At 34.1% G+C, this 20,584-nt stretch overlaps 1 protein-coding gene across 18 annotated transcripts in view; it reads left to right on the forward strand.

The window, feature by feature from the left end:
* Positions 1-20,584, forward strand: part of CCDC7 (coiled-coil domain containing 7) — a 327,078-nt gene that overhangs the window by 247,176 nt on the left and 59,318 nt on the right. For 16 of the 18 annotated variants that reach the window (XR_009500275.1, XR_009500273.1, XR_009500274.1 and 13 more), the window contains 2 exons: positions 957-1,073; positions 4,699-4,806. Coding sequence is in view for 2 of the 18 variants with exons in the window: in XM_059911398.1 (XP_059767381.1) it covers positions 957-1,073; positions 4,699-4,806 (225 nt within the window). In the remaining 16 variants the exon portion in view is untranslated. The remainder of the gene's footprint in view (positions 1-956; positions 1,074-4,698; positions 4,807-20,584) is intronic. The other 2 variants (XR_009500278.1, XR_009500285.1) reach the window with 2 other exon arrangements.

Genomic DNA, 20,584 nt, shown 5'->3' on the forward strand with positions numbered 1-20,584 from the left:
TTGCAGTGGCTTCTGTTGCAGAGCATGGGCTCTAGGTGCACGGGCTTAAGTAGTTGCAGCGTGTGGGCTCAGTATTTGTGGCTCGTGGACTCTAGAGTGCAGGCTCAGTAGTTGTGGCGCACGGGCTTAGTTGCTTCAGGGCATGTGGGATCTTCCCAGACCAGGGATGGAACCTGTGTCCCCTGCATTGGCAGGCGTATTCTTAACCACTGCGTCACCAGGGAAGTCCGGTTGTCTTTGTTAGAAAAATAACTCTTTAGTTCTCTGCCGATTTTGCAATTGGATGGTTTGGTTTTTTGTTATTAGGCTGTATGAATTCTTTATATATTTTAGATATTAACCCTTTATCTGATACATGGTTTCCAAAATTTTCTCCCATTCCAAAGATTGCCTTTTCACTATATTAATTGTTTCTTTTACTGTGCAGAAGGTTTTAACTTTGATGTAGTCCCATTTGTTGAGTTTTTTTCTTTTGTTGTTTGTGCTTTTGGTGTCATATATTTAAAAAAAAAAATCATTGCCATCACCAGTGTCAAGGAGCTTCTTCCCTACCTTTTCTTCTATAGTTTCATATTTACCAGAACTAGGTAATTGTTAAAATGATAATGATTCACATTCTGGTTTTGTTTATAATTTTAATAAGAATATTTTTGGTGCTTCACCATAAATCAAGGTGTTATCTGTTGGATTGAGACAGAAATATATTCTATATTAAGAGAGTAATGTCTAGGAGTAAATCTATAGTTCTAATTTTTCACAGAGTTTTATCAAGAGTAGATGTTGAAATCTATTAAATGAACTTCTGACATTTATTGAGTAATCATTTTTCTCTTCTTGATGTAAGAATATCTTCCTAACCTCCAAACATTATAATCTTCTTGGAATTAGGCCACAGTATGTGGCTTTCAGTAGTGTTTCTGTATTTAGTTTACTGAAAGTTTTCTTCATCTTGGTAGGTCAAGATGTGGATGAACTCTCAGATGAGAATTTTATACTTGAAGATCTAGTACTAGCTAAAGGATACAAGGATAAAATTCAAACAAGTGGAGTTTATGAGTCTCAAAAATTGAGAGGTATGAATGATATTGATAAACATATTTTAAAAGTCATCATAAAATACTTGACAATTTAAAATATATTTTAAATGTGCATCAATTAATGTTTTATAGGTGAATTTTTTCCTTAGGTTAGATATTTTAGAACACAATTTAACAAAAATTGGAATTCTGCAGAACTAATAAATGTTGTAATGATATTAGCACTCCCCATTCCTTCTTGTAGTCTTTAATATTCTAATTATTATACTGTATTTCTTAAATTTATTGAGCAAGAAACCCTGCCTTTCTCTTTTTATGGAGTAGTGTTTCATAGAGAACAAATTTAGGAGATGCTTTTCTAGGAATCTTATGGAGCTATTACAGTTATTTCATTTTTAAAAGTATGATGTTTACCCAGCATTCACATTTCAATTCTTATCAAGTACATTATCTGCTAAAAATATTTGTTATTATCTAGTAGACCTATTCTTTATATTGTTATATGGTTTCAAGAAGAGAAAAGCAACATTTGTTTTTTATCTATTGGATCTTACTCTTGATATCATTATATATTTTCTACTACAGTTCTTTGATATTAGTGTATTTTTTGTTGTATATTTTAAATAAATTTATGTATCTGTTTTTTTTTCTGTTTGCTTAAAAAATGGATTTGAGGAAAAATGGGCATTATTAGAAAGATTGGGAATTTTTTATTTGGAGTAACAGAAGATTTGGTTTATCTTTGTGCTTCTTAATTGGAAGATTGGGATTGACATGTCTACACTATTGATGCTATGTATAAAATAGATAAGGAATGAGAACATACTGTGTAGCACAGGAAGCTCTACTTAATGCACTGTGGTGACCTAAATCGAAAGGAAATCCAAAAAGGAGGGGATATATGTCTGTGTATAACTGATTCATTTTGCTATACAGTAGAAACTAACACAAAATTGTAAAGCAACTATACTCCAATAAAAATTAATTTTAAAAAAAGAATATTTTCAAGTGAAAAAAAAAAGAACCAAATAAAACCTAGGTGTTTTAGGTTGTTTCTGTTACTTTTAATTTATTTTGAAATATAGAAAGGTATAATAAGAATTAATGTAATGAACACTTGTGTGTCTGTTTCCCAGTTTAATAAATATAATACACGTTAAATACTAAGTCCGACCCTCTCTATTCCTCTCAGATTATTGCCTCCTTCTGTTCTGAATTTGATGTTTATCATTACCATATATATTTCTTTATACTTTTGTTAGGTATGTTTTCATCTGTAAAGTATTTATGCTATTGTTTTATTTGTAGTATGCTGTATGCTTTCTTAAGCAACTTGCTTTTTTGGTTCAAGATCACTGTTGATAATTTTAGTTCTTATTCATTTATTTTTATTGCTGTATATTGACCTGGTTTATGAATATATTATAATTAAGTTGCCCATTCTCCTGTGGATGAATATTTGTGTTGTTTCCATTAGGAGATGCCTATCTTCTTATGAGAGGTAATGGTAGGGGTAGTGTTTAAAAGTACGGATGCTGGAAATAGACTGCTTGTCTTTGGTGCCTACCTCTGTCTCTTACTAACTGTGTAAGCTAGTTAATCTCTCCATGTTTCAGTTTCTTCATCTGAAAAATAGGGCTAATAATAGTATGTACCTCACAAAATAATTGTAGGAATTATATGAAATACTTTAAAACAATGGATGCCTGAGAACCAGCAGATAGTACTGAACCCTGTATATACTGTGTCTTTTCCTGTGTTTCCTGTCCATAATTTATTTGATGGTCAATAGGTCATTATTAGTATAATAAGGGTTACTATAACATAAGCACTGCAATACTATGACGCTCGATCTGATAACCAAGATAGCTACTAAGTGTCTAATGGGCAGGATACACAGCATGGATACGCTGGACAAAGGGGTGATTCATGTCCCAGGCAGGACAGAGCAGGACAGTGTAAGAGTTCATTACCCTACTCAGAACAGCACGCAATTTGAAACTTATTAATTGTTTATTTCTGGAATTTTCTGTTTAACATTTTTGGGCCAGGGTTGACCACGGATAACTGAAACTGCAGATAAGGGGGGACTACTGTATTTTTGACCTTGTAAAAGAAATAGAAAATTCCATTTTTATGTGCTATAGCATAGGATTTAATCCTTTAAGATTTATGAAGAATTCTACCCATGAAAATATTTGTTCTTGGCAGTTTTCAAAAGTGATTAATTTAATTGCACATTTTAATTTTTAATTGTTCTTTCCATTTTTTTCCTGGCATATCTTGCTTTTTTTTTTTTTTCCTTTTGAAAGTACCAATTTCATCTAGATTTTAAATCTTATTTCTGTTCCTAGATGATAGAGATATATTGGTGGATAAAGGATGATGTTTTCCAAAGAAATATAACCAGTTGTTGGCTTTCAAATCCCACCCACGTGTTAGAATTAATCCTTTCCCAGGTTAGGTAATTCTCTTGTGGCAATAATTGATGATTTGTTTCATCCTACAAACATGCTTAAAACTTTTAAATTACTTGCAGATATTTTTAAATCTTGAAGTTCTTATAACTAACTACCTTTCTAGGTTCTCTTGCAAATTTAGATGACCCAGGAACCTCAGACCTACATTTGTAACAAGCAGTGGGAGTAATAGCTTTATATAAAATATGTACAGGCATACCTCAGAGATATTGTGGGTTCGGTCCAGACCTCTGCAATAAAGTGAATATCACAATAAATTGAGTCACACAAATTTTTTGGTTTTCCAGTACATACAGAAGTTGTGTTTACACTATACTGTAGTCTATTAAGTGTACAGTAGCATTATGTCTAAAAAAATGTACATACCTTAATTTAAAAATACCTTATTGCTAAAAAATGCTAACGATCATCTGTGTCTTCAGCGAATTGTAATCTTTTTGCAATAGTAACATCAAAGGTCACTGATCACAGATCACCATAACAAATATAATAAAAATGAAAACATTTGAAATATTGCCAGAATTACCAAAATGTGACACAGAGACATGAAGTAAGCAAATGCTGTTTAAAAAATGGCACTGATAGATTTGCTCCATGCACAGTTGCCACACACCTTCAATTTGTGAAAAACGCAGTATCTGCAAAGTGCAATAAAGGTGAAGCACAATGAAATGAGGTATGCCTGTACTCTGCATTTCATTTCTGCTATTCATGCCACTCCAAACATCATCAGGTTTATTTCACTCATATTACATTCTCAGTCCCAGTAGACATTTGAGTTTACTAGCTAGAGTGTAGGTTTTAGAGTCTAAAGGAACAAAATTCATTTCAAACTTTTGCGCTTAGTAACTATGTGACCTTCCAAAATATGCATAACCTCTCTAAGCTCTGTTTTCCTCATCTGTTAAATGAGAATAAAAATACCTACTTCCTAGAATTCTTGTGAGGATTAAATGAGATAATATTTGAAAAGTACAGATATAATAATATCTGGCAACTAGTAGCTAGTAAATTTAAAAAAAATTTTAGACATATTTGTATTTAAATAAGCAGTATGTTAAATTGTTAATTAAACAAGATTAAATAATTATACGGTAATATCGCTCTAATTAACTTTATATTTTACCCCAACAAAATGTTAGTTTTAAATCAACTAATCTGGCAATCTATTATTATTACAGTTAAAAATGAAGCAGCCTCAGAACATCCAGATATAGCAGAAAATCTTCCAGCAGTGAATCCATCAGTTAATGACCTAATATTTCAATTAGGTTTAAACAAAGTGGTAGGTAAGTAGAGATTTATAATGTTTGCACACAGTGGAACACTTTCTAAGAGTTAAAGTATTTCAACTGTGTAGTACACTTACTAAAAGAAAACAAGAAATTCAAACATACGACAACCTTTTTCAATTTAATACAGTTGGCCCTCTGTATCCATGGGTTTCACATCTACAGATTCACTTGACCACAGATCAAAAATATTCTGAAAAGAAATTTTCAGAAAGTTCCAAAAAGCAAAACTTGAATTTTCCATGCACTGGCAACTATCTACATAGCACTTATAGGTATTTATATAGCATTTACATTGTATTAGGTATTATAAGTAATCTAGAGATGATTTAAAGTATACAGGAGAATGTGCATAGGTTATAGGAAAATATTACACTGTTTTATACAAGAGACTTGAGCATCTTCAGGTTTTGGCATCCACAGGGGATCCTGGGACTAATCCCCTGCAGATACCGAGGGACAACTGTAATAATTTCATTATTTTATTAACCAATTGATATATCAATTAATATGTATCTTTAAAAGAATTTATCATGTGCTCATTACTCCACCAAACAAACATTAATTAGGTAATGCTTAAGAGTTTATCTGCTCATGAAAAAATATATATAGGCTTTTCCCTACATTATGAATTTTCATGACATAGACTAGATGCTATATTATCAGTTCCTCAGAGAACACAATTTTCGTTACTTATATCATCTTTTATGATAACAAGACAATGAAAAAATGGAACTATCACTAGATAGGCAATATGGCTGCTTTGTGATCTTCCTATCACAAAGTTGGCAAATTTCTAATAGTTAAAAAACCTATGCTAGGGAATTCCCTGGTGGCCTAGTGATTAGGATTCAGGGCTTTCACTGCCATGGCCTGGGTTCAGTCCCTGTTCAGAGAACTGAAATCCCACAAGCCATGCAGCACGGCCAAAAAAAAAACCTATGCTAAAGCTGGTGTGGCCAAAGGACTAAGTACTTAAGTACTTTGCAATAAGATAAATTTAAGTGTTCTGTAGCAGCTTCCAAACAACCACTTTAAAGCAGATGTCAGCAAAATGGCAGACTAGGAGGCCCTAAGCTCTTGCTCCCTGACAGAAACATTAAAAAAAAGAAAAAGAAAAGAAAAAAGCAGAAAGCCATCAGAACCAACTTTGTCAGAGCATTGGGAAACAGTGAAATGTTTACAGTAACCAAGAGAAATGCCCAATTAAGAAAAAGCCATCTTCAAACTGGTAAGAAAATTTTGTGGAAATGTGAAGCAGTGCCCAGCACAAAAAAAACTACAAAGAATAGGAGCACTCCTAGCATTGAAGGGATTACCACTAGACCTGCTCTATAGAAAATGCTAAAGGAAATCCCTGAGGTTGACGTGAAAGGATGTTAGACAGTACGTTGAAGCTGTATGAAGAAAGAAAGATCTACGGTATAGGTAAGTACATGGCAAATATAAAAGCCAGTATTATTGTAATTTTAGTTTGGAGCTCTACTTTTAATTTTATATAATAGTTTAAAGAAAAATAATTATAAGTCTATGTTATTGGGCACACAGTGTATAAAGTTACGATTCATAACATCAGTATCAAAAAGAGAGGGATTGAGCCATATAGGAGTACAGCTTTTGGATGTTATTGAAGTTAATTGGCATCAATTTAAACTAGATTTTTTTATAACTTTAAGATGTTATACCTAGTCCTCTTGGTAACCAAAAAGAAAATATCTGTAGAATATACACAAAGGAAATGAGAAAGGAAACAAAACTAGTCCCTTAAAAAAATCAATTGACAAACTTCGCTGGAGTCCAGTGGTTAAGAATCTGTGCTTCCAATGCAGGGGGCATGGGTTTGATCCCTGGTTGGGGAACTAAGATCCCACATGCTGCATGGCACAGCCAAAAAAAAAAAAAAATTAATTGAACACAAAAGAAGGCAGTATTAGAGGAAATGAGGAACAAAAATAATATAAGAAATACAGAAAACAAATAGCAAAATGGCATAAATAAGTCCCTTAAATGTAAATGGATTAAACTTTCTAAACAAAAGGCAGAGATTGACAGAATGGATAAAAAAAAAAAATCCAACTATATGCTATCCATGAGAGACTCACATTAGATCAACAAAATTGACAAAACTTTAACTAGACTGATGAAGAAAAAAGAAAGAAGACTCATGCTATTAAATCAGAATAGAAATTGGGAACATTACTGCCAATTTTACAGGAATAAAAAGCATTATGTTTATTGAATAAAGAAAAAAAAATCATTAAATCTCAATAAAACACTCTTCATAATATTTCCTTATTTGACATTTGTATCTTTAAAAAATACAAAAGAATTTCAGCAATTTTATAGTAAAATATTTCCTCCAATATTGGGAATGAGATAAATGTGTGTTATCACTATTTCTACTCATTTTTGTACTGGCAACCATAGTTATTACAAAAAATTAATAATAAAACTTGTAAGCATTCAAAGAAAGAAATAAAACTCATAAATTGCAGATGATGTAACTGTGCAGGTATGTAATCTAAAAGAATCTGTAGTCTACAGATAAACTCTTAATCAACTGGATTTATTAAAATTACTGAATATAAAGTAAAAATGTATAAAACCCAGTTTTATTTCTATATACTAAGAACACAAAATTAGAAAATGAACATTTTTTAGGAATGATGAAATTTTGTATTAGCACCAAAACAAATAAAAAATCTAGGAATAGTTATTTTTTAAAGATATGCAAGACTTCTCTCTTCCACTTTAACATGCGAAGAACTTGGAAGTCCTCACTTCTGCACTCCAAACCAAAAAAAGCTGAAAAAACTGAAAGTCAACAACTCTTCTTAGCCCATCAGAGAATTGAAGTCACAGGGCAAACTGCCACTCTCAATCTGTGGAGATAGATGAATACTGAAAATTACATATTCCTGGGAATAGAAACCAACACTGGAGCCAGCAATTAGTAGGAAAACTTAAGAATAATTGAATAATTGCCAGAAACTGAACATGAACTAGGTTGAGCAATAAAAAAGTTCTAGGACACAGCCTTGGATATGCCATACACTTTCATGAAATTTGCTTCCAGGAGCCCTACCAGGTACCTTAGCTGAGTATCAGAAATAAAATCTGCTCATGCTTTCAGCAAAGGGAGGAGAAAAGTAAACATTTGAAATACACCAATAGCATTCTTCTTAAAGTCCTGCCTTCAAGAAAAACTACTTTACTAGAACCTAACAGATGTGAGGTAAAGGAAATTCCAAACTCCAGCCTCTTGGACTTTCAACACTGGGGAAGGGAGATATCCAAGTCCAGCCCCCTTTAGCCTTTCTGTCTAAAGAATCTTGAAGAATCAAGAATCTAAAAGGATCAAGAATCTCGTTTCTGGGGGAAACAAGCTGAGAAGCAATTGTGAAAGTCACAGACCAGAGGAGACTGCCAATAAAAGACCGAGATCTAATCATAGGATTATATAATGCTTTTCTGCTCCCTCATACCTTACCACCACTTCACCAAGGCCTATGGATAATAGGGGGTTACAGATGGAAAAACTGCAATTCTCAGCTTCCATTAAAGAAATATTTTCTAGGGAAAGCCAAAGACAATAGGGGAGACCAAAAAAGGAAAATAAAGGAAATTTTAGCCTGTGACACCAGCTACAATAAAACAGAAAACACAGTCTAACTCCTCTCCAGATGAACATAAAACATCATAATAAAACCGTATATACTTAAGTTCTTTTACCTGATACATCATGTCTAGCTTTAAACAAAAAATTATAAGGCATGATAAAAGAGCAAAACACACAGGCTGAAGACACAAAGCAAGCATCAAGACCAGATGCAGATATGGCAGAAATTTTGGAATTATCAAACTGGGAATTTAAAATAACTATAATATAATAAGGGCCCTAGTGAAAAAGTAGACTACATGAAAGAACATATACATAATGTATGCAGAGATTAAACCTCTAAGAAATAATCAAAATGAAATGTTATAAATCAAAAGCACTATAACAGAAATTAAGAATGCCTTTGATGGGCTCCATAGTAGACTGGACACAGCCAAAGAAAGAATCAGTGAACTTGAAGATACAGCAATAGAAACTTCCCAAACTGAAAGGCAAAGAGAAAAATAATGAAAAAAGTGGAACAGTATTTTAAAAACTGTCAAAAATCAAAGGTATAACATACTTGTAATGGGAATACCAAATGTATTGTAGAATAAGGAGACATGGAGGGAAAAATAAATATTTGAAGCAATATAGGCTGAGAATTTTCAAAAATTAATAACAGAAACCAAACCACAGGTAGAGAAAGCTCAGAGAACATGAAGCAGGATATATACCAAAAAGTCTATACCTAGACATATTTAAATTGCAGAAAATCAAAGACAAAGAGAAAATTTGGAAAGAAGCCAGAGGGAGAAAAACCCACCTTAACTGTGGAGGAACAGGTAAAAAATTATGTAGGACTTCTCTTCAAAAACCATGCAAGCAAGAAGAGAATGGAGTGAAATATTTAATGTGTTCAAAGCAAACAAACAAACAAAAAACCTCACCAACCTAAAATTTTTATACAGTAAAATTATACTTAAAAAGAAGAAAAAATAAAGACTATCTGGGTCAAGCAAAAAGTGAGTAAGTTTGTTGCCAGTAGAACTGACTTGCAAGAAATTGTAAAAGAAACTTTTTTTTCAAGGAAAAGAAAAAATGTATCAGTCAGAAACTCAGATCTACATAAGTAAAGGAAGAGAATTAGAGATGTAAGAAGTGAGGGTAAAATAAAATTTTTCATTTTTTTCTTCTTAATTGATCTAACAGATAAAATTTTGCTCAAAATCATAATAGCAGCAATATATTGGGAAAATTATTACTTATGAATAATTTCTATTACAAGGTTCCTGACTACCCATGAAGTGCTATAGTGTTATTTGAAAATGGACTTGGATTAGTTGTAGAAGTGCACTTCAAACTCTAGGGAAACCACTTAAAAATATAAAAAAAGAAGTATAATTGATAAGAAGAGCGAAAATGTAATATTTTAAAAGAGAAACAGAACATGGGCCTGCATAGAAAGCAGTAACAAATATGGTAGATATTAATCCATCTATAACAATAATCACTTTAAGTGTTAATGGTCTAAATACACTAATTAAAATACAGAAATGTCAGAGCGGTTTGAAAAAAAGATCCAACTATATGTTGTTTATGAGCAACCCGCATTAAATATAATGACACACGTAGATTTAAAATAAAGGGATGGAGATAAGGGAACATCAGCAAGATGGCAGAATAGGAGGCTCATTACTTTCCCTCCTCCCAGAGATTTCACTGAATACAAACCTACATACACATGAATTCCCTTTGGAAGAAATCTAGTAACTAGTTGAGTGACTCCTATACATCAGTCAACTGAGAAAACACCCACATTGAAACAATTAGGAAAAGCTGAGACAGCTCATGCTATAAACGCCACCCCTGGCACAGACACTTACAACTCGGAGGGAACAACTGGAGGGAGCAAAGGGTCTGGATCACACATCTAGAACCCTAGCTTGTAGCGCTGCCACCCAAGTGCCTGGCTCCCAAATTACCTAGCTTGGAGAGCCAGTGGGGCTCAGAATTCATAAGTTCTTCAGGAGCAAATTTTAAAAGGGGGCCATTTTGAAGTGGGTGCATGAGCACTTCACACAGCTGTCCTCCTGGGCTCAGTACAGAAGGAACAGGCAAAAATGCAAGGCTTTCAGTTTCTTCCTGGAAGAGATTTGGCTGCATTGTTTCCCAGCTGCTGCCTGAAGGTCAAGCTTCTAATCAGCTTCTCATCTGGGAGCTGATTAGGATCCTCCTGGGAACCTGAAAGAGCTTGTGGGCATTTCCCCTACATTCTCCCTGCAGGTTACTCTAACAGTAAAACTAAGTCTCCAGCTTCTCCTTAAAAGGAACTTGTTCACACATGTAGTGCCCCAATTTTTACAGCTGCCACGCAGGGTGTGGACCCCCAAATCACCTAGCTCTAAGAACCAACAGTGTTTGGCTTTTGTGAGTTTCCCACAACCACATTAAACTAATTAGTAGTCCTCTGGAGGCTGGAATGGGTACATGGGGACTCCCTGTGCCTTCCCATGGCTCATCTCAGGGTTAAAACCTAGTCTCTAGCTTCTTTCTGAAAGGAGATGTCTAACATCCCAACTTATATGTCTGCCACCCAAGGGATTGTCACCTAAGTCACCTAGCTCTGGGAGCTGATGGGGCTTGACATTTCTGAGTCCCCTAGGCCCAGAGAGATCAAAGATGAAGCTATATATCGGTACAAAAGAACTCTCAGTGCCTAGTCTCTCTAGATCAGCACAGAATGAGTAGGCAAAACCCCTCAGCTCCCAGTTTCTCCCTGATAGGAGCAACTATATTCCTAATATTCTAACTTTCCCAGCCTCAGCCTGATGGTTGGGCTTCCAGTTAGCCTGTATTGATAAGGTAAAGGGGAAGGCAGTTAGTAGTCATCCAAAAGCATGAATGGGTATGGGGGAATTTCCATGTCTTTGGGGCACTGACTAGGCTTGGCACAAACTAATCTCCTGGGAACCATTAAGAACAAAGACAGCAGGTTGGACAAAAACAAAGGTTTTAGGGGCAACCAGAAGATCAAGTCAGGCTGATTGGCAAGGTTCACCCACTACACAAGGCCAGTCTGTCGTGACTGGGAGAGGTAGATGTTTTATGTAATTCACAGAAATCGACACCGAGAATCAAGGAAACTGAAGAAACAGGGGAATATGTTCCAAATAAAAGACAAATCTCCAGAAACTGACCCTAAGGAAACAGAGATAAGTGATTTACCTGACAGAGAATTCAAAATAAAGATCATAAATATTCTCACTGATGTTGGGAGAGCAATGTATGAACAAAGTGAGAATTTCAACAAAAAGCTAGAAGACATAAAGGAATATCAAACAGAAATCATGAAGCTGAAGAATAAATTAACTGACCTGAAAAAAGTCTGTAGAGGGATTCAGTAATGGACTAGATCAAGCAGAAGAAAGGATGAGTGAACTCAAAGATAAGTCAGTGGAAATCATTCTCTTAGAGCAGTAAAAAGAAAAAATATGAAAAGGAGTGAAGATAGCATAAGGGACTTATGGGATACCATAAAGTGAAATAATATATGCATTATGGGAGTCACAGAAGGAGAAGAGAGAGAGAGAAAGGGTCAGAAGACTTAATCAAAGTAATACTGGCTAACAATTACCAAACCTGTGGAAAGAAACAGACATTTAGATCCAGGGGGCCAAAACAATACCAAGTAAGATGACTACAAAGAGACCCACATGGAGACACATTGTAATTGATAAATGGAATATTGCCTGTCATATCAGTAAGCATAGGATGTCACAGTCATCAGCGATTGCAGCCTTCCAACGTGAGCCAGTGAACCCTGAGGAAACTCAGGAAGGAAAGAATACCTGCCATCTAGCAGCCATCAGACTGTAGCCACTCCCTACAGTGAGCCCTGAGGAAACTCAGGATGTGAAAACACAGGACACTGGCCCCAGATAGCTGAGGTGCATATCAAAGGAATGATTTCAGTGAGCCCAGACTCTTGCCTCTTCCCATAGATAGAAAAGCGCTAAATTCCTTAACTTGGGACATCTGGTTTTCTTTAATTAACAATAATCTTTTGAAGTTCAGACTACCTGCCCTTTGTTATAAAACTTCTATATAACCTAGCTCCCCACCTCACCTCCTCGGAGCAGTTCTCTCAGGGCTACTTAAAATGCTGCCTCCCAGGCAGCCACTATGGAAAGCAGTATGAAGTTTCCTCAAAAAAAATTAAAAACAGAACTACCATATGGTCCAGCAGTCACACATCTGGGTATATATCTGAAGGAAATCAAATCACTCTCTTGAAGGGACATTTGTACACCCATGTTTATGATATATATACACATATATAAGGTGTAATATATATTATGTGTTATATATACACATATATGTGTATATATATATATATATATATACGTATGTATATGTGTTTTATACACACACAATCTAGCCATAAAAAAGAAGGAAATACTGCCCTTTGCAACAATGTGGATGAAACTGGAGGGCATTTTGCTAACTGAAGTAAGCCAGACAGAGAAAGACAAATGCTGTATGGTATCACTTATATGTGAATCTAAAATAAGAGTCAAACTCAGAGAAACAGAGAGGAGAATGGTCGTTGCCAGGTCCTGGGGTGGTAGGTTAAATGGAGAGTGGTTGGTCAAAGGGTTCAAACTTTTATAAGATAAATAACTTCTGAGGATTTAATATACAGCATGATGACTATATCTAGTAATACTGTGTTGTATACTTGATAGTTCCTGAGAGTAGATCTTAAGCATTCTCACCAAAAAAAAAAAAGAGAGATAGTAACTGTGTAAGGTCATGGATGTGCTAATTAACTGGATTGTGGGAATCATTTCACAATACATATGCATATCAAATCACCATTTTGTATACTTTAAATATATTACAGTTTTTTGTCAATTATACCTTATTAAAGCTGTAAAAAAATAAATATATGCACAAAGAGGCACGCACACACACAGAAGGTAAAGGTTTAGAGAAAGATATACATGAGTAGCTATATTATTACCAAAGTAGACTTCAGAGCAAGGAAAAGTACTAGGAATAAATACATGCATTAGGTAATGATAAAGGAATCAATTCTTCAAGAAGATATAACATTCTTTAATGTGTATATACTTAACAATAGTGTCCCAAAATACATGAGGCAAAAACTGATAGAACTGCAAGGAGAAATAGACACATCCATTATTATAGTTGGAAACTTTAACACCCCTCTATCAGAAATGGACAGATCCAGCAGGCAAAAAAATCAGTAACAGCAGTTGAGTTCAACAACACCATCAATCAACTGGATCTAACTGATGTCTATTAGAATACCTCCTCCAACAACAGAAGGATACATATTGCTCTCAAATTCACATACTCTGCTCACAAAGATAGACCTCATTACAAAACAAATTATACCTTGAAGATATTAAGAAATAGAAATCACACAAATTATGCTCTCAGCCCACAATGGAGTTAAACTAGAAATCAGTCATAGAAAGGTAGCTGGCAAATCCCGTAATACTTGAAGATGAAACAATACACTTCTATAGCACATGTTCAAAGAAGTATCAAAAGAAATCAAAAATATTTTGAAGTAAGTGAAAATGAAAATACAACTAATAAAAATTTATGTGACACAGTGAAAGAAGTACTTAAAAGGAAATTATAGCATTTGATGCATATATTGGACAAGGAGAAAGATCAAAAATCAATTATCTAATCTCCACCTTAGTAAACTAGAAAAGGAATGGCAGAAAATTTTTGATAAGATGGACTTGTTTAAAATTAATACTTATACTCTGTGAAAGACACTTGTAAGAGAATGAAAAGACATGCCACATATTGGCAGAAAAGCTTTACAAAATACGTATCTTAAGAAGGACTTGTATTTGAAATATATTTTAAAAGATTAAATTCAACACTTAAAAAAGAACCCAAAAAAAAAAAAAAAAAAGAATCCAATTTAAAAACTCTCAAAATATCTGAACAGACACCTCATCAAGGATGATGTGAAGATGGCTAATAAGTGTGTGAACTCATATGTCATTGGATAATTGCAAATTAAAACAACAATGAGATACCTAATGAAACACACCTAGGAGAATGGCTAATCCAAAACACTGACAACACCAAATGCTGTCAAGAAAGTGGAGTACAGGAACTCTTGTTCATTCTTGTTGGGAATGCAAAATTCTATACCGACTTTGGAAGACAGTTTGCATTTTTTTGAAGCTCATCGTACTCTAACCATACAATCCAACTGTTGTGCTCTTAGTATTTACCCAAATGAGTTAAGGTCTTATGTTCATGCAATAACCTGCATTAATGTTTACAGCAGCTTTATAATTGCCCCAAACTGGAAGCAAACAAGATGTTTTTCAGTAAGTGAATGCATAAACAATCTGTGGTACATCCATATAATGGTACATTATTCAACAATAAAAATAAATGGACTATCAAGCCACAAGAAGACATGGCAGAAACTTAAATGCATATTGTTAAGTGAAAGCAAGCCAGTCTGAAAAAGCTGTGTAATTTCAACTGTATACCACTCTGGAAAAGGTAAATCTATAGGCAGTAAAAAGATCAGGAGGTCCCAGAGGTTCAGGGTTCAGGGGGATAAATGGTTGGAGCTCAGGGAATTTTTAATGTGCCAAAGCTATTTTGTAAGATACTGTAGTAGTAAACACGAGACATTATGCATTTATCAAAATGCATAATGTACATTTATGCACATTATGCATAATGTACTGTACAAAATAAGAGTTATCTCTCATGTAAATCATGGGTGTTAATTATTAGTGATGTATCAGTATTGGATTATCAATTGTAACAAGCATATGATCTAATACAAGATGGTAATAATAGGGAAGCTATACTGGTGGAAGCGAGTATTTATGAACTGTCTGTAGTTTCTGCACAATTTCTCTGAACTCCTAAATTGCTCTAAAAAAACAAAGTCTATTAAAATGTTTAAAAAGATGTTCAAAGTCTCAACACAGCAAACTGCAAAACATTATTTAGAGAATTTTAAAGAACTAAATAAATGGAACTATATTCCAGGTTTATAGATTAGAAGACTCAATATTTTAAAGAACATATTTCTTGAAAATTAATCTATGTATTTAATGCAGTCAGTATCAAAATTTTAGCAATAATTTTTCTAAAAATTGACAAGATAATTCTAAAATTTATATAGAAATGCATAGGGCCAAAGTAGGAAATACAATCTTGGCAAAGAAGACTAAAATTGAAAGGTAAAGTACCTGGTATCAGGTATTATTATAAAAATACAATAATAAAAGCAGTTTGCTACTGGTACAATGATAGATAAATAAACTTAAATGTATTGAAGACAAAGAAGAAAACATGTAACAACAGTAAAAAAAATATTCTTTTCAAAATAATTCTATTCATGTGCATATTATAAAATAATAGGCCTCTTAGAAAATGCTATAGGAAAATATGTTCCTGTCTTTGGATTAGATATTTTTTAAACAGGATACAATTGACACTAACTATACATGCAAATGTTTTAAAACTGGATTTAATATTCAGAATTATATCCATTAAAATACACCATTAAGATATTTAAAAACCAAATGACACTCACCACTGCAACAAAAAGAGTAAAATACTTAGGAATAAACCTACCTAAGGAGGTAAAAGACCTGTACTCAGAAAACTATAAGACACTGATGAAAGAAATCAAAGATGACACAAACAGATGGAGAAATATGCTATGTTTGTGGATTGGAAGAATCAATATTGTGAAAATGATTATACTACTCAAAGCGATCTACAGATTCAATGCAATCCCTATCAAATTACCAATGGCAGTTTTTACAGAACTAGAACAAAAAATCTTAAAATTTGTATGGAGACACAAAAAACCCCAAATAGCAATCTTGAGGGAAAAAAAACGGAGCTGGAGGAATCAGACTCCCTGACTTCAGACTATACTACAAAGCTACAGTAATCAAGACAATATGGTACTGGCACAAAAACAGAAATATAGATCAGTGGAACAGGATAGAAAGCCCAGGGATAAACCCAGGCACCTATGGTCAACTAATCTATGACAAAGGAGGCAAAGATATACAATGGAGAAAAGACAGTCTCTTCAGTAAGTGGTGCTGGGAAGACCGGGTAGCTACATGTAAAAGAATGAAATTAGAACACTCCCTAGCACCATACACAAAAATAAACTCAAAATGGATTAAAGACCGGACACTATAAAACTCTTAGAGGAAAACATAGGGAGAACACTCTTTGACATAAATCACAGCAAGATCTTTTTTGACCCACCTCCTATAGTAATGGAAATGAAAACAAAAATAAGCAAATGGGACCTAATGAAACTTAAAAGCTTTTGCACAGCAAAGGAAACTATAAGCAAGATGAAAAGACAGCCCTCAGAATGGGAGAAGATATTTGCAAATGAATCAACGGACAAAGGATTAATCTCCAAAATATATAAACAGCTCATGCAGCTCAATATTAAAAAATCAAACAACCCAATCAAACAATAGGCAGAAGACCTAAATAGACATCTCTCCAAAGAAGACACAGATGGCCAAGAGGCACATGAGAAGCTGCTCAACATCACTAATTATTAGAGAAATGCAAATCAAAACTACAATGAGGTATCACCTCACACCGGTTAGACTGGGCATCATCAGAAAATCTACAAACAACTGCTGGAGAGGGTGTGGAGAAAAGGGAACCCTCTTGCACTGTTGCTGGGAACGTAAATTGATACAGCCACTATGGAGAACAGTATGGAGGTTTCTTAAAAAGCAAAAAGTAGAATTGCCATATGACCCAGCAGTCCCACTACTGGGCATATACCCAGAGAAAACCATAATTCAAAAACACACATGCACCCCAGTGTTCATTGCAGCACTATTTACAATAGCCAGGTCACAGAAGCAACCTAGATGCCCATTGACAGACGAATGGATAAAGAAGATGTGGTACATAAATACAGTAGAATATCACTCAGCCATCAAAAGGAATGAAATTGGGTCATTTGTAGAGATGTGGATGGATCTAGAGACTGTCATACAGAGTGAAGTAAGTCAGAAAGAGGAAAACAAATATTGTATATTAACGCTAATATGTGGAATCTAGAAAAATGGTGCAGATGAACCTATTTGCAAGGCAGAAATAGAGACACAGATGTAGAGAACAAACGTATGGACACCAAGGGGGGAAAGTGGGGGAGGTGGAGGGATGAATTGGGAGATTGGGATTGACTAATATGTATAAAATAGATAACTAATAAAAAAAAAAAGAATTGGCTGTTCATCCACAATTCCACAAAGTAGAAACTTAGCAGGTCGTCTATGAAAGAGCTGCAGTAAAGGTTAATTAGCACAAAGGGAATTATTCTTTGTTGCTGTGGAGTTAAACTTTAGCCTTAAATTCCTGGTTTGTTAAAATAGTTTCAGTACTTAATTTTCAGGGCCATGGTTGATCAATATGTTCCCTTATAAACTGAGTTTTAGCTAGCCAGTCCCAATGCTGTAAAGAAAACATTAAAAATAAATCATTTCAACCCTTAAGAGAAAAAAAAAGCAAATGACAGAGTAGGTTTGCAGCACAAATAACCAACAGAAAGCTTTCAACCAGATATTTAAAGAATTTCTAACATAGAAATAAGAAATAAATTGAAAACCCAATAGAAAAATGGTCAAAATCTTAAACGTGTACTTCACCAAAGAAGATATCTAAATGACTAATAAACACTTGAAAATTATAGTCCTATTAGTAATCTAGAAAATTGGAGTTAAATTCATGAGGATACTATGACATACCATCATTGAGCGTAAATCAGAAAGAATGACAGAATCAAGTCATGGTAATGTTGTAGAGCAACTATTACAGAACTTTCAGAAACTGCTGGTAGTAGTATAAACTGATATATGCACATACTGGAAAACTGTTATTTATACTCCTTATTGGGAACTCCAATAAGATTGATGGCTGACTTTTCATCAGAAACTATGGTGACCAAAAGGCAATATGATGGCCTATTCAAAATGCAAAAGAAAAATAACTGTCAACCCCAAATTTTATATCCAGCTAAATTATCTCTCAAAAATAAAGGTGAAGTAAAGAGATTTTAAAACAAATAAAAAATTGAGAAAATTCATTGCTAGCAGATTCACTTTATGACAAGTACAAAGGAAAGTTCTTCAGGCTGAAAGCAAGTGACCTCAGACAGTAATTTGAATCCCCTAAAAAAGAGACTGGGTAAAAGTAATTCTGTAATTACAAAAGATAGTATAAATACATATATGTAAAGAAATAAAGCAATAATTAAACAAATAATGTTAAGTTTTAAAAATGACTTTATATTTATAGCTTATAGGTTATTATATTACGTATAACAACAGTACAAAAATGTGGAGGAGGGAATGATGCTATATGAGGGTAGCATTTCTATACCTCACTGGAATTACTGGAATTTACTTAGTATAATTCTGATGTAGATTCTTTTTTCATTGTGAAAAAATTGACCTATAACATTGTGTATTTAACATTTACAATGTGTTGATTTGATACATTTGTATATTGCAACATGATGACCACCCTAGTGTTAGCTAATGCCTCCATCATGTCAGATAATTATCATTTCTTTTTTGTGGTAAGAACATTGCCTAGTCTCTTCTAAAATTGACTGTGGTGATGGTCATACAACTCTGTGAATATATCTTTAAAAACATTGAAATGAACACTTTAAATGGGCAAATTGTATAATACGTTACATATGTTTTAAAGCTAGCTCAATGAATGCCAAGAAGAATAGGATAAAAAAGGATTTGAAAAGTGGGAGGGTATGATAAGGGAGAAAACTGTGACTTTTACTAGATTATACATTTCTCCAGCACATACTTTTTAATTGCTAGTACTTAACCTAACCTTCCTTCAGATGCTGTTCTCATTGCCTCTTGCTTATTTAAGTATTCTTTGCTTCCTTAATTCAAATGAGCAAGTCCTTCTTACATATACCAGTTGGAGAAAGAACTAGAGAAGCTAAAATATAACTGCTAATATTCCCCAGTTTTGTTTTGCTATAGATCTTATTACTTTCACAAAATGTTGCTACTTAAGTATAGAAAACTTGTTCTGCCTAATCTGACACACCTGTTTCATTTTGGTAATGGTGCTACAGCAGGTAACCACCTCTACACAGATTGCACAACCTTTAATACTTACTGACTCATCCATTTCTCTGAAAAAAGACTTCCATCTGGGTATCTTAGTCATGACAGGTTTCTAACTTCAGGTACACGCTCTGCTAGAAACAAATTCACCACAAAATTTTAGACCCAATAGTTGATCATTTCTAATTATTCCCTTTCAGTATAAACTCTCCTTTAATAATGTTCATGTATTTTTCTTGTAATTGGACCTAATTGCAGTTACTAAATCAAGCAAAAATTTTAAATGACATAGGAACTCAAATGGTAAGAGACCCAGTCTCAATCCAGGTACTTCTACAAATTTAACCATTTCTTCCTCCCAAGCTACAAGGTCTACATGCTAAAAAGACCTGAGAGAGCACGTTTTTTCAGTCTATAAAACATTCTGTTATTCTTTTCCATCACTGATGCCTACTTTGTTTACACTTAAGTAACATAAAAAGGGCATTAAAATATTCCTGGATGAGTCCAAGTATTTCTGCTCCATGTAAATTTCCATGGAGACCCTAGTTTGCAACATGATCTGAGGAAAAAACTGTTATATTCCACATCACTGGGTATATATCCCTACAGTATGATTATGAGTTTAATGTACACTTAAGAGTTATATTATTATCATAACTCTCCCGGATATTTTAATTTAGCATAAGAGATAGCATTGTATGGAAAAAGCACTGGTTAAAGAATTATAAGTTGGAAGGTTGTACATCACGTTTGTCATTATCTGGATACACAATCTTGGTCAAGTCATTAACATCTCTAAGCCTCAATATATGGAGGCTTAGTGATTGCTAACGGCCATTCCAATTCTAAGGTTTAATGATTCTGCAACCCATATAATCCATTATAATGCATATTTATTAATAACAAGGCTAATTAAGATAGTACCACACATGGGGCTTCCTTGGTGGCACAGTGGTTAGGAATCCACCCGCCAGTGCAGAGGACACGGGTTCAA

This window comes from Balaenoptera ricei, chromosome 2 (genome assembly GCF_028023285.1).
Source record: "Balaenoptera ricei isolate mBalRic1 chromosome 2, mBalRic1.hap2, whole genome shotgun sequence".
NCBI lineage: Eukaryota > Metazoa > Chordata > Mammalia > Artiodactyla > Balaenopteridae > Balaenoptera > Balaenoptera ricei.